The 14,272-nt window shown below is 44.8% G+C and overlaps 1 protein-coding gene across 1 annotated transcript in view; it reads left to right on the top strand.

Annotated features, from left to right (window-relative positions):
• Window positions 1-13,988, top strand: part of SH2D4B (SH2 domain containing 4B) — a 574,201-nt gene extending 560,213 nt beyond the window's left edge. Inside the window, exon 8 of the mRNA XM_056529781.1 lies at window positions 13,705-13,988. Coding sequence (XP_056385756.1) covers window positions 13,705-13,797 — 93 coding nt within the window. The 3' untranslated portion in view covers window positions 13,798-13,988. The remainder of the gene's footprint in view (window positions 1-13,704) is intronic.
• Window positions 13,989-14,272: the final 284 nt, after the last annotated feature.

Raw genomic sequence — 14,272 nt, 5'->3', positions numbered from 1 at the left:
CTTCTGCTGACACATCTTGTATGTGGCTATGTTAACCTCCTCCGGATGCTTGGTGAAAAACTGCCACGCCAACGAGTAGCTGATTTTTCAACATCCAGTCCACAATAATTGACTGCTACTGCATCTGTCTCTAGGAACACCTGTTCCACTACCCTCCCGAGAAGGTAGGCTGCCGCGAAGGTGGTCTCCCGCAGGCATGTTTGGCTACAGAATTTCCACTTCTGCCACCATGCTGACTGCCAACCATGCTACCACCTTGCTGGCTCAGCTGCTGCCTCACGGGCAACCTTCAACCCTCTCATATTGAAGCCCCCTTCTGCACCCGGCTCCCAATTGCTTTTGTATTCATCATCATTAACAAGTGTCTGCAAGTCATTGATGTCCGCCTAAGGTTCCTCAACAGTGTCTGCTTCCGGACCCTGAACGCTGGCAACACCGCCTCCCAGGTCACTCTCCTCATCACTATTTGCCCGCCTAGTGGAAAAAGCGGTGGATGTCTCCTCCACTTCTTGGCTGGGCAGTAGCTGCTGACGGTCCTCTATTAGATCGTCCTCACTGAATAGTGGAGCTGAACCAACAGCGTAAGATACTTCTTTAGGAGAGGGAACAACACAGGACAGAGGCAATGGGAGCACAGGGATTGCTCCGGGGCCATGCCAACTGAGGGTTGTGCCTGAGGAACCTGCCGACTGTTGACTAGGGGTATCAGATGTCACATGTGATGAAGTGGATGACCGTGCTAACCAATCCATGACTGCAGATGGGTTGCTGGTCGAGACACGACCTGATAGCTGATACTGGTGTTACGTTATGCGCTCCGGCCGCACACGCTGGCCACGAGCGCATGGTCCCATTACCTGCTGTAGCCCCAGTCTGTCACTCTCCGGGTGTTTCCCCTTCCTCCGCCTCTGCTTCTCTGCTCCGGCGCGCTAGTCCCTGTCCCCTATTGTGCGCTTGTGCCGGAGCTTTAAGATTTAAAGGGCCAGTACACTCATTAGTGTAATCCACTTATTAGTGTCACTACGCAAGCAACTGAGCATGAATCGTGCCATTTGCACCAGTGACTCGAAGGGACTCCCTGCCTCCATCTCCACTGCATACTGCCACGGTGTGTCTTTGTCCTCTGTCTCGCCTTCCTCATAATAACCCTCTAGCTCCTCTAGCTGATCATGCTCCTCCTCTACTGTCCGATGACTAGAAACACTGCCCATCTCATCAGACCTAAACTGTGCTCCACTCTGCCCCTCATCCTCCTCCTCCAGTTCAGCCTCCACAGGGCTCATGTAGCCGTGAGATGTAGGCGCAACGCCTCCATTGCCGTGACCAGCCATTGTTTCAATCATTTGTTGTAGGCAATGTAGGAGTGGAATTACATAGTTCATGCCGTAATCCAGGCTACTTACAAATAATGTGGCTTCCTCAAAGGGCCTCAGCAAATGGCAGGTGTCACGTATGAGCTGCCACTGGTTCACATTGAAGTTACGAAGGGGAGTACCCCTATCTGCTTGGATCATCAAGAAATCGGTGATGACTTTTCTTTGTTCGTATAGTCTGTCCAACGTTTGGAGGGTTGAATTCCAACGTGTGGCAACGTCACAAATAAGACTATGTTGTAGGATACCGTTCTGATGCTGCAGCTCAAGGAGGGTGTGCTTTGCGGTGTACAAGTGGCTGAAGTGCATTTACAGTTTCCTTGCCATTAATAGGATGTCTTGCAAATGGGGTGAATACTTCAGGAAGTGCTTGACAACCAGATTCAACACGTGTGCCATGCAGGGCGCATGTTTCACACTTCCTTGTCACAGCACGGACACGATGTTCTTCCTGTTGTCGGTCGCCATGGTTCCCATTTCCAGTTTTCGTGGAATAAGCCATACTTTCTTTACGAATGAATTTTAGCAGTTCCTCCCCTGTGTGACTCTATTCGCCAAGGCAAACCATGTGAAGAACAGTGTGACACCGCCTTGCCCTACACACATGGTACTATAAAGGCACACTGAGATTTGTACGTGCAGTGGAGGATGAGGAGGCGGAGTCGCACACTGTCACAGGACCAACTGCCTGAGAGCAAGAGCGTGGAGGAGGAAGCGGTGTGACCTGTCCAAGTTGCTGTTGTGGCTGTGCAGGAACCACAATTACCTAGTGTGCCGTAAAAGACGTGTTGTCCTTGCCCGTAGTTACAGCTCCACGCGTCGGCGCTGCCGTGCACTTTTGAACACACCGACCGGCTCAAGGACTGGCACACCTTCTCTTGTACAAAATTATGCAGGCCAGGGCGTGGGACTCTCCACCTCGGCTCGGCACAAGCCATCAATTCTCTGAAAGGTGCAGAGTCCACCACTTGAAATGAGAAGGATTCCAGCGCCAGAAACTTGGAAAGGAGGACATCCAGCTTCTGCGCCATTGGATGAGTGAGCGCATACTGTTGAGAGGGAGTGGCGTGCCACTGGGTGATGCGGCAGGCTGGACAACCACATCTGAGCCACGGTTGTTCCAGGCCGCTTTATGGTGGCGCATCATATGTTGACGCATCGCCGTGGTGCCAACATTGATACCCTGTCCACGCTTCACCTTTTGCCAACATATCTTGCATGTGGCTGTGTTAACTTCCTCCGGATGCTTGATGAAAAACTGCCAGACCGCCGAGTATCTGATTTTACCACCAACAGTGCAAAATACTTGACTGCTACTTCCGCCGTCTCCAGGAACCCCTGTTCCACTACCTCCCGGGAAGGTAGGCTGACGCGAAGAAGGTGGCCTAACCGAGCACGTTTGGCTCCAGAATTTCCACCTCTGCCACTATGCTGACTGCCAACCATGATATCACCTTGCTGGCTTATCTGCTGCCTCATTGGCAACCTGCAACCATCTTCTGCTGAAGATGATGAAGCCCCCTCTGCATCCGGCTCCCAAGTGCGATCAGCTTCATCATCATCGAGTTCTGTCTGCACATCACTGATGTCCTCCTCAGGTTCCTCAACAGTGTATGATTCAGGACCCTGAATGCTGGAAACACCACCTAGCGTAGGAAGTGGCAGATGTCTCCTCCACTTCTTGGCTGGGCAGTAGCTGCTGACTGTCGTCTAATACATCTTCCTCACTGAATAATGGAGCTGAACCCACTGCGTAAGATAATTCTTTAGGGGTGGGAACAGCATAGGACAGAGGCAATTGAAGGACAGGGACTGCTCCCGGGCCATGCCAACTGAGGGTTGTGTCTAAGGAACCCACCAACTGTTTACTGAGGGTATCAGATGTTACTTCTGATTAAGTGGATGACCGCGTCAACCAATCTACAACGACAGATGAGTTGTCGGTAGAAACACGACCGGTAGCTGAAGATGGGAGCTCAGGCCTCTCACTGCGACTCCTGCTGCCACTCGCCCCTAGTCTGCTGCGACCTCTGCCTGATAAATTTAGGCCTCTGCCACTCCTCTGAGCACGTCCTGGCACTTCCCTTGTATACGCACTAAGTATGTCAGGCAGAGGAGTAAAATACGCTTCACTACAAGCCTTTCACTGTATGTGGGCTTGTTGCAGATTAACAGATTCAAAAAAGTACACTACTTAGATGTAGCTATGTGGTATGCACGCATGACAGAAAAAAAAGGCTCTATAGTACACTTGGAAAACATATTTTCGTAACACACCAGCCGGTGGTTACTATTCCCTGGCCTTTCACTGTACGTAGGTTTGTTTCAGATTAACAGGTACTAAAATGCACACTACTTACTTGTAGGTATGTGGTATGCACATATGACAGAAAAAAAGGCTCTATAGTATGTTTGGAAAACGTATTTACATAAAACACCAAACGGTGATTACTTGTGCCTGGACTTTTCCAGTATCTAGACTTTTTACAGATTTACATATACAAAATAGTAGACTGCTTTGATGTAGGTAAGTGGTATGCACTTATGAGGGCAGAAAAATGCGCTACAATGAGCCTAAAAACTCAGTCTTTTGTAAAACACCGGTTTTTACTTTTGGCTGTCCTTTCATAGTATGTAGGCCCTTGACAGATTAACAGGTGCAAATTGGTACACTACTTAGATGTACGTATTTGGTATGTACTGATGAGGGCAGAAAAATGCGCTACAATAAGCCTAAAAACTCTGTCTTTTTGTAAAACACCAGCCGGTGAGTAATTTTGCTTGGACTTTCACAGTATGTAGGCCCTTGACAGATTAACAGGTACTGAATGGTACACTACTTAGATGTACGTATGTGGTATGCACGTATGAGGGCAAAAAAATGCGCTACAATACGCCAAAAAAACTCTGTATTTTTGTAAAACACCAGCTGGTGAGTACTTTTGCCAGTAAGACTTGTTACAGATTTACAGATACAAAATAGTAGACTGCTTTGATGTAGGTATGTGGTATGCACGTATGAGGGCAGACAAATGCACTACAGTCCGCTGAAAAACATATTTTTGCACAGCAGCAAGACACAACAGTGCAGCACCACAAAAAAAAAAACGGGGATTAAATTGCACTCTGTCACGGAGTGTTAAGTATGATGTGAACTGGTTTTTATACCGTCTACAGACTAGTATATGCAGCAGATGATTTCTTGTTGAAAAAATACACAGAATTGCGCTGAAAAATCTTTCCTGCCTCCTGTGATAAGGTTCATGAAGTTCAGGCAGCTTGTTGATATGTATGAGGCAACGAAAAGCTATCTGCCCCTCTGATAAAATGCTGAATGAAGTGACTGGGAGCTTAATGGCTGGCATCAAAATCCTTCTCAGTGACAACAAGCACTGCACTTCTCTCTGTCCACAACTCTGATGTAACTAACAGTTGGCAGTGAAAAGCTGTGGTACAATCAATTCAGCGTCTCTGTGTAACACACACAGACACACAGTCTGTCCTATCTCTGCAGTGTATATGGCATGAAATGAGCAGCCACAAGATGGCTGCCGATTATATAGGGGTCAATGAATGCTGACAGGCTGCATCCCGCATGTGATTTAGGGTCATCCTGCCTACCTCGCTTCCCGCCTAGCCTTCCCAGCATCCCCTGCCCCATGTAATGACATGTGAATCCGCCATTTTAGGTGTCATAAAGCCTGGAACACTGTAAAATGGAGTTTAATGAGGCGATTTGCGCAATAGAATCGCGCCGATATGCGCATTCGTTGCAAATCGAATAAATCATGAAATTCGTAACAAATTCGTGTTTGTCTGCTTTGATTCGCTCATCTCTAATTGGCTGCATTCTTCATGTGATTCAAGGTCATCCTGCCTACCCTTGCTCCCGCCTTTCCAGAGTTCCTTGCCCCATGCCCTATGCCCTGGAGCCTAGACCACACTAAATGGAGTTTAGTGAAGTGACTTGCGCATCTCTAATGGTCACCCTGCCATATAATAAAGATATCATTATCTTATTATCAGAGGACATTGCTGGTGAACTCTCAGTGAACACACGGGTGCTTTCAGACTAGCCCAAAAGCAAATTAGCAGAACTGGGGGCACAAGGGCACCCCTTGCATGTGCCCCTGAACTGAGGGTAAATTGATCTGTTTCATGTTCTGAACTGACATCTCCATATATTCATCTAGAGATCTATAAGCCTGGCAACTTAGTACTGTTGAGATGTAGATCAGTCTTGTTGTATTCCTAGAGCACTCTGCATTGAAAGTGTTCCTGGCCCATTCTCTCTGCAATGACTAATAAATAGAGATGAGCGAATCGAATCTGACAAATCCGAATTTGTTATGATTTTCATAAAAGTTCAATTCACAATAAATGCGAATATCGCCGCGATTCTATCACGCAAATGGCTTCATTAAACTCCATTTAGTGCGGTCCAGGCTCCAGGGCATGTAAAATGGCGGATCCACATGTGAGGACATGGGGCAAGGAACTCTGGGAAGGCGGGAACGAGCATATGCAGGATGACCCCGAATCACATGCAGCCAATTAGCAGCGTCACCCCTGTGATGTCACAGCCCTACAAAATTGGCAGCCATATTCCGGCTCGTCACTTCATTCTTTCACTGCTGAGAGATAGGACAGCGCTGTGTGTGGCTTTTTACAGCAGCGTTTCACCTCATAGTCATGTCAGAGTTCTGGTGGACAGAGAGCAGTGCATTTTTCACAGAAAATAATTTTTACAGCAGCCGTTAACCTCCCAGTCACTTTCTACAGCAGTGTATTACAGAGAGGGTAAGAGAGCTGTGTGTTGCCTCATACATTTGAATAAGCTGGCTCAGCTTGAGAAACAGCCGAGGATGGAGGAATAATTTTTCAGCTAAACTTTGTGTCTTTTTTCCACAACAAATGGTCTGCTGGTTACACTAGTCTGTAGACGGTAAAATACACACCCAACAATCCATCCCTAATAATCTTTGAAAGAGTGCAATTTTGGGTTTAGTGCACAGTGATACTGTGAAAGGCTAGGCAAAAGTAATCACCGGCCTGTGTATTACTCCAATACGTTTTTTAAGCGTACTGTAGCACATTTTTCTGCCCTCATAAGTGCATTCCACATATGTAAATCTAAGTAGTGTACTATGTTGTACCTTATAATCTGTCAAGGGCCTAGATACTGTGAAATGCGAGGCAAAAGTAATCACCGGCTGGTGTTTTATTTCAATACTTTTTTAAGCGTACTGTAGCACATTTTTCTGTCCTCTTTTTTTCTACAGCAAATGGTCTGCTGGTTATACTAGTCTGTAGATGGTATAATACACACCCAGCAGTCCATTCCTAATAGTCTGTGAGAGAGTGCTATTTTGGGTTTAGTACACAGCGACTGTGTACTGCTGGTGTTGTGCAAAAATAAGAAAATAAGCTTACTGTAGCGCATTTTTCTGCCCTCATCTAAGTAGTGTACTTTTTTGTATCTTATAATCTGTCAAAGGCCTAGATACTGTGAAAGGCCAGGCAAAAGTAATCACCGGATGGTGTTTTACTCCAATACTTTTTTAAGCGTACTGTAGCGAGAATTTTTCTGTCCTCTTTGTTCCACAACAAATGGTCTGCTGGTTATACTAGTCTATAGACGGTATGATACACACCCAGAAGTCCATTCCTAATAGTCTGTGAGAGAGTTCAATTTTGGGTTTAGTACACAGTGACTGTGTGCTGCAGCATTATTGTGTACTGTTGGTGTTGTGCAAAAATAAGTTTTTTAAGCATACTATAGCGCATTTTTCTGCCCACATAAGTGCATACCACATACCTAGAACTAAGTGGTGTACAATTTTGTACCTGTTAATCTGTCAAGGGCCTAGATATTGTGAAAGGACAGGCAAAAGTACTAACTGGCTGGTGTTGTACTCAACTACTTTTTTAAGCGTACTGTAGCGCATTTTTGTGCCCACATAAGTGCATACCCCATACCTACATCTAAGTAGTGTACTATTTTGTACCTGTTAATCTGTCAAGTGCCTACATACTGTAAAAGGACAGCCAAAAGTTATCACCGGCTGGTGTTTTTAAAAAAAATGACAGGGTTTTTAGGCTCATTGTAGCGCATTTTCCTGTCCTCATACATGCATACCACATACCTACATCATAGCAGTCTACTATTTTGTATCTGTAAATCTGTAACAAGTCTAGATACTATGAAAGGCCAGGCAAAAGTCCTCCCCAGCTGGTGTTGTACTCAAATACTTTTTTAAGCGTACTGTACCGCATTTTTGTAGGACCTAGATACTGGGAAAAAAGCCAGGGAGAAGTAATCACTGCTGATGTTTTACTCCAATATGTTTCTTAAGCATACTATAGCACATTTTCTGCTCATAAGTGCATACCACATGCCTACATCTAAATAGTGTACTATGTTGTACCTGTTAATCTGTGAAAGGCCTAGATACTTTAAAAGTCCAGGCAAAAGTAATCACCGGCTGGTGTTTTACTCCACTACTTCTTTAAGCATACTGTAGCTCATTTGTGTGTCCACATAAGTGCATACCACATACCTACATCTAAGTAGTGTACTATTTTGTACATGTTAATCTGTTAAGGACCTATGTACTGTGAAAGGCCAGGCCGAAGTACTCACCAGCTGGTGTTGTCAAATACTTTTTAAGCATACTGTAGCACATTTTTCTGCCCTTATAAGCGCATACCACATACCTACATCTAAATAGTGTATTATTCTGTACCTGTTAATCTGTTAAGGGCCTAGATACTGTGATGGGTTAGGCATAAGTATTCAACGGCAGGTGTTTTACTCCACTAGTTCTTTAAGCATATTGTATTGCATTTTTGTGCCCACATAAGTGCATGATGAACAACAAACCCCAGGGAGTTACAGGGTAATTATAATGAACAACAAATTTAGGGGAAACAACCAAAGGGGTACCCTAACTGGAATCCCCCCCCCCAAAAAAAAAGTAAATAATAAAATATCACTTTTAATTATACTTCTAAAATCGGACTACACATGTGGTGATTATACTGAAACAAAATTGTGTGTGCGTACCACACAAATGAAAAACACAGGGACTGTCTAGCACATCTTCGTTCATTAAAGGAAAGATGCCTCTCAATATGTGTGCCACTAATCACTGTATTGCCACTACTGAGGCACTAGATATGTGGGAATCATTGTGCTGGCAAGGACCACTGCTGTTTAACATATAAGAGCCTAGATACTGTGAAAGGACAGGCAAAAGTACTCACCGGCTGGTGTTGTACTCAAATAAATTTTTAAGCGTACTATAGCACATTTTTCTGCCCTCATAAGTGCATACCACATACTTATATCTAAATAGTGAACTGTTTTGTGCCTGTTAACCTGTCAAGGGCCTAGATACTGTAAAAGGACAGGCAAAAGTACACACCTGCTGCTGTTCTAGACAAATACTGTTTTAAGAGTAGTGGAGTGTACTGTACTCCCCTCATATACGCACTAAGTATGTCAGGCAGAGAAGTGCCAGGACATGCACAGAGGAGTGGCAGAGGCCTAAATTTATCAGTAAGGGGTCAAGGAGCAAGTGGCAGCAGGAGTTGCAGCAAGAGACCTGATCTCCCGGTATCAGCTAGCGGTCGTGTCTCGACCCGCATCCCATCTGCCGTCATCGATTGGTTAACACGATCATCCACTTCATCACAAATGACATCTGATACCCCCCAGTCAACAGTCGGTGGGTTCTTCAGACACAACCCTCAGTTGGCATGGCCCGGGAGCAGTCCCTGTCCTCCCATTGCCTCTTTCCTATGCTGTTCCCTCCCCTAAAGAAGCATCAGTGTGTTCAGCTCCATCTGAGGACAATGTAAAAGGACAGTCAGCTGCTACTGCCCAACCAAGAAGTGGAGGAGACATCCGCCACTTCCTCCACTAGGCGGGCAAGTAGTCATGAGAAAAGTGATGTGTTGCCTGCATTCAGGGTCTTAAAGCAGACACTGTTGAGGAACCTGAGGAGGACATCAGTGACGTGCAGACACTTGATGATGATGAAGCCGACGCTGCAACACAATGGAATTCCACCCTCCATATGTTGGACCGACTGTACGAACAGAGAAAAGCCATCACAGATTTCTTGATGATCCAAGCAAATAGGGGTACTCCCCTGTGTAACTTCAATGTGAACCAGTGGCAGCTCATACGTGACACCTGCCGTTTGTTCAGGCCCTTTGAGAAAGCCACATTATTTGTCAGTCTTCAGGATTACAGGATAAACAACGTAATTCCACTGCTTCATTTCCTACAACACCTGTTGGAAACGACGTCTGGTCTGGGCAATGGAGATGTGGCGCCTACATCTCATGGCCACATGAGCCCTGTGGGGGCTGAACTGGAGGAGAAGGAAGAGGGGCACAGTGGAGCACAGTGTACGCTTCGCGAGATGGGTGGTTTTTCTAGTGATCTGACAGGAGAGGAGGAGAAGGAGTAGCTAGAAATGCCAGAGGGTTATGAGGAAGGCGAGACAGAGGACCCAGACACACCGTGCAATGGAGGCAGGGAGTCTCTCCGAGACACTTGCACAAATGACACGATGCATGCTCACTTGCTTGCGTAGTGACCGCCGAACTGTTACCATTTGGCAGCGGGATGACTTCTGGCTCTCCACTTTATTGGACCCTTGCTACCCCCACAAAATGGGGACATTTTTTACACCCACTGAGAGGGAGAACAAACTGACCTACTACAGAGACATCCTACGTAGTCATTTGGCTGATGCTTATCGGCGCTATCGTCCGTCCTCTCGCAGGTCTGACTCGGGGGGCCCTCTGTGTTTACCTTTCACTGCCATGGCTGCTGGGGAGGGTTGGGATGGCAGAAGCAGTACCAGCTCAATCAGCAGCAGCCTTAGTCTACAGTCACTGATGAGTACCTTTCTTCACCTGTATAGTGAAGAAACTTATCAGCAGAAGGTAGACCAGACCTGGAGCAGGACCTGAACCAGCAGGTGGTGGCATATCTTGACATGCCCATGCCAACACACCTTGAAGATCCACTGGACTTCTGGGCAGCCAAACTTGTTTTGTGGCCACAACTAGCAGAGTTTGCCTTGGAAAATCTGTCCTGCCGGGCCAGTAGTGTACCATCAGAGCGGGTGTTTAGTGCGGTGGAGGCCATAGTCACCCCAAGGAGAACTATTCAGTCCACGAAAAATGTGGAGAGACTTACCTTTGTGAAGATGACCTTTGTGAAGATGAATCAGGCATGGATCAGCCAGAATTTCCACCCACCAATGCCTGATGCATCAGAGTAGATTGACCATGGTGCCACACCAACACTTCACAAATATGGATAGTGCCAAACAGATATAAGGTGCTGCTCCACAGTTACAAACATTCCTCCACACTTTTTTGACCCACCTTCGTCACCGGGTACTGGTATTGCTACCCACCGCACCACTTTGTCACATGGTCACTTTCAGGACTCCTGATGCTGCTGCTGCCACTATATGGTCTCCTCATGCTTTCGTCAACTCACTATATGGTCTCCTCACATGCCGCCAACTCCAGGCTGTGCCATTCAGCCACTATATGTTCTACTCATGCTGCCACCAACTCCAGGCTGTGCCATTCAGCCACTATATGTCCTACTCATGCTGCTGCCAACTCCAGGCTGTGCCATTCAGCCACTATACGGTCTCCTCATCTGCTGCCAATTCCAGGCTGTGCCATTCAGCCACTATATGGCCTCCTCATCAGCCGCCAACTCCAGGCTGTGCCATTCAGCCACTATGTTTTACTCATGCTGCCGCCAACTCCAAGCTGTGCCATTAAGCCACTATGGGCCTCATTTACAAAGAGTGTTGGGTTTTTACTAGTGGGAAAAGTTGTTTCAGACTTGCAGGATTCCTCTCTATTTACTATTGGGAAAAGTCAGGAACATTTTCTGACCAGCTTTTTCTAGTTGGATATTTCCAGCCATTTATCCACAGGATTTTCTGTGAATTCAATAGTAAATCAGTTGGTTTGTGGAACCATGCCCCTTTTCGGGCCAACCATGCCCTTTTGTGACAGACCACGCCCCCTTTTCAGCTTTCCACAGTGCAATGTCGGGTTTGTCGGATTTTCCTGGCGCACAATGTCGCACACTGGCACAGACTGGCGCAGACAGGTCTCAGACACTCTGCGCCAAAATAACCAGACAATAACTGGTCGGTTTCAGCTTAGTAAATGAGGCCCTATATGTTCTACTCATGCTGTCATACTGAGCCATACTGCCATGTTATTGTGTACTAATGCTGAAAAATGGTTATGATAGCATTAGCTACCATAAATCTTCAATTTAAATTTTAAAATTCATCTTTTAATCTTAGGGATTGTGAGGCCCTATGGTCTCCTCATATTGCCACAATCTGCAGGCTGTGTCATTCAGCCACTATATGGTTTACTGATGCTGCTCAGCCTGGGATATTGCCTACACATTTTTATGATAGCAGTAGCTAACATAAATCTCCAATTTAAATTTTTAAATTCATCTTTGAATCTTAGGGTTTGTGAAGCCCTATTGTCTCCTCATCTGCCACCATTTCCAGGCAGTGCCATTAAGCCACTATATGTTCTACTCATGCTGCCGCGAGCTGCAGGCTGTGTCATTCAGCCACTATATGGTCTCCTCTTGCTGTCGCCAGTTCCCAGCTGTGTCATTCTGCCAGATTATGGTCTCCTCATGCTGCGGCCATCTCTAGACTCATTGTGGCACCATGTGACTCCTTGTTAGTTTGGGGGTCATACAGTATTAGTTCAAAGTAAACTCCGGGACATTAAACTTGGGAATCTAATATAAATCTTAAATTTAAAAAAATCGATGTAATCTTTTCAAGACTGAGGCCCTATGGTCGTCGCCGTCATATTACCTGTGGAATTATCACAAGAATTCAATGAAACAGCTTTGAGCGATAACAATGAACCATAACTGATTTAATGAAACATTCACACTTTCACAGTCAGGGGGAGCGCTGAGAGGCAGGGGCTGGAACAGGTGGTATCTAACCTGGCAGAGGACCCCCAGCTCGGTTTTACAATACAAGTATGAGCTTTTTCGCTGCACAGCTTTTTGCACTAGCTTTATGCGCCAACTTATCCAATGGCAAAGAAGCTGAATGTGTTCCTGTCCAAGTTGCTGGTACTGCAGTCCCTCCCTTTTCAAGTTGACACTCAGAGTATGAGGGCGCGCTGAGAGGCAGGGGCTGAAACAGATGGTAGCTCGCCTCGTGGCGCACCGCCAGCTTGATGCTCACCAGAATGGGTAATCAAAAAATGTAAATAAATGAAAATTAAAATAAATGAAAATTAAATTAAATGAAAATTACATAAAAAATCTGCCACATCCAGACACTCTGCAGCAGTGATTCTAATAGAGATGCCTGTAATCTGCATGTCATACTGAATAACAGTATTATTTCACTAACACAGCACACTCCCTATGCGTGTTAGGACAAATCAAAGTGTTCTAAACCCCTATTGAGCCTCTCTGTAGGCAAGAAATAGCCATTTTCAATAGTGATTTGCCGCGAATAAATTTGGTCCGAACCAAGTTTTTCAAAAATCCGCTCATCTCTACTTATAACTCTAGTGGTCACCTAATTGGATGCTAAAGCTATTAGTAATAACAGATCAGGGACTGGAAAAACTCTCAATGTAAAGCCCTCTGTGCATCTAAAGGAAGACCCACCTCCTAAGTGACCAGGAGCTTCAACATTCATCTTTGACATCAGGTATTTTTAGAGTTCACTCCCCGACGTAGATAGATATGTTTTGAAAATAGATTTTTCTACAAACCATATTAATTTCATTCTTGAAATTTTTTTGATCTTGAGATATAGGGGGAGATGTATCAAAACTGTTTATGTCCCGCATCAATATAGACCAATCTACAGAAGGTTAGGCCGGTCTATTGTGCACCTAATTTATCAAGAGGCGCACAGCTCTTGATAAATCCTGTGCACAGACTTTGGGATCTATGCTTTAGACTGTATTTAAACCTGCTCCAGCATGGTCTGACATTTTGGGGTACTTTCAGCCGATGCGACTTGTCGCTAAAAAGTCGCTTTTGATAATTTCAGCACCAATGCATTTTTCTGTCTAAAATAGACTAGAATGCATCACGTTCTAAAAATCCTCTAAAGCAAAAGTCTCAGAAAAGTCGCACATATTTAGACTGCGACTTTCTGTGCAACAAATTTAGATGGGAAAAACCAGTCTAAATCCTTTGATAAATATCCCCCATAGTTACTATTATTTACGTATTTATTTGTAACGTACAACTTTTAATTTTTATTAACAGGATGAAGTAATTACAAGTTCAGGAGGAGAGCTTCTGGTGGAGCCATGTGGACAAGCACAGTCCCCACCTGACTTCAGTATATTATTTGAATGAGGTCACAGAGATCATGCAGCAACGTTCTTGAATGATGATTTTTGGGCAGTGTCAATGACTTCAGAAACAAATATATAGTTTCTTAGTTTATTTGTATGCTTTTAATATGATAGCATTTTTATTTATTGTAGACATGTGAGAATTCTTTAAGGACAGATACTCAACTGCTCTACATTAAAAATATTTCCCTATTTGCTTTATCTCCACTTTGGCAATATTATGTGTGTTTCCATTATTTAATATGATTTTTTATTATAAACTATGGAGAAAAAAATGGTGAATTTGTCATTCATAGGCTAGTTAAAAAAATATTTAAAATTAAATATATGTATTCCATTCATATCTATGCATTAGTTATCTGGAGATGGAGGGAAACTCGGAGAGTAAGAAGCAAGCTTCTGAGAATACTATGACATCAATCGTATATTGAAACATATAAATTATAAATTATTCTTAGTTTTCAAAGAAATACTCG

Source organism: Hyla sarda, chromosome 7, assembly GCF_029499605.1.
Source record: "Hyla sarda isolate aHylSar1 chromosome 7, aHylSar1.hap1, whole genome shotgun sequence".
NCBI lineage: Eukaryota > Metazoa > Chordata > Amphibia > Anura > Hylidae > Hyla > Hyla sarda.
Note: the sequence above shows the minus strand (reverse complement) of the source record. Positions and strands in the feature narration are given on the sequence as shown.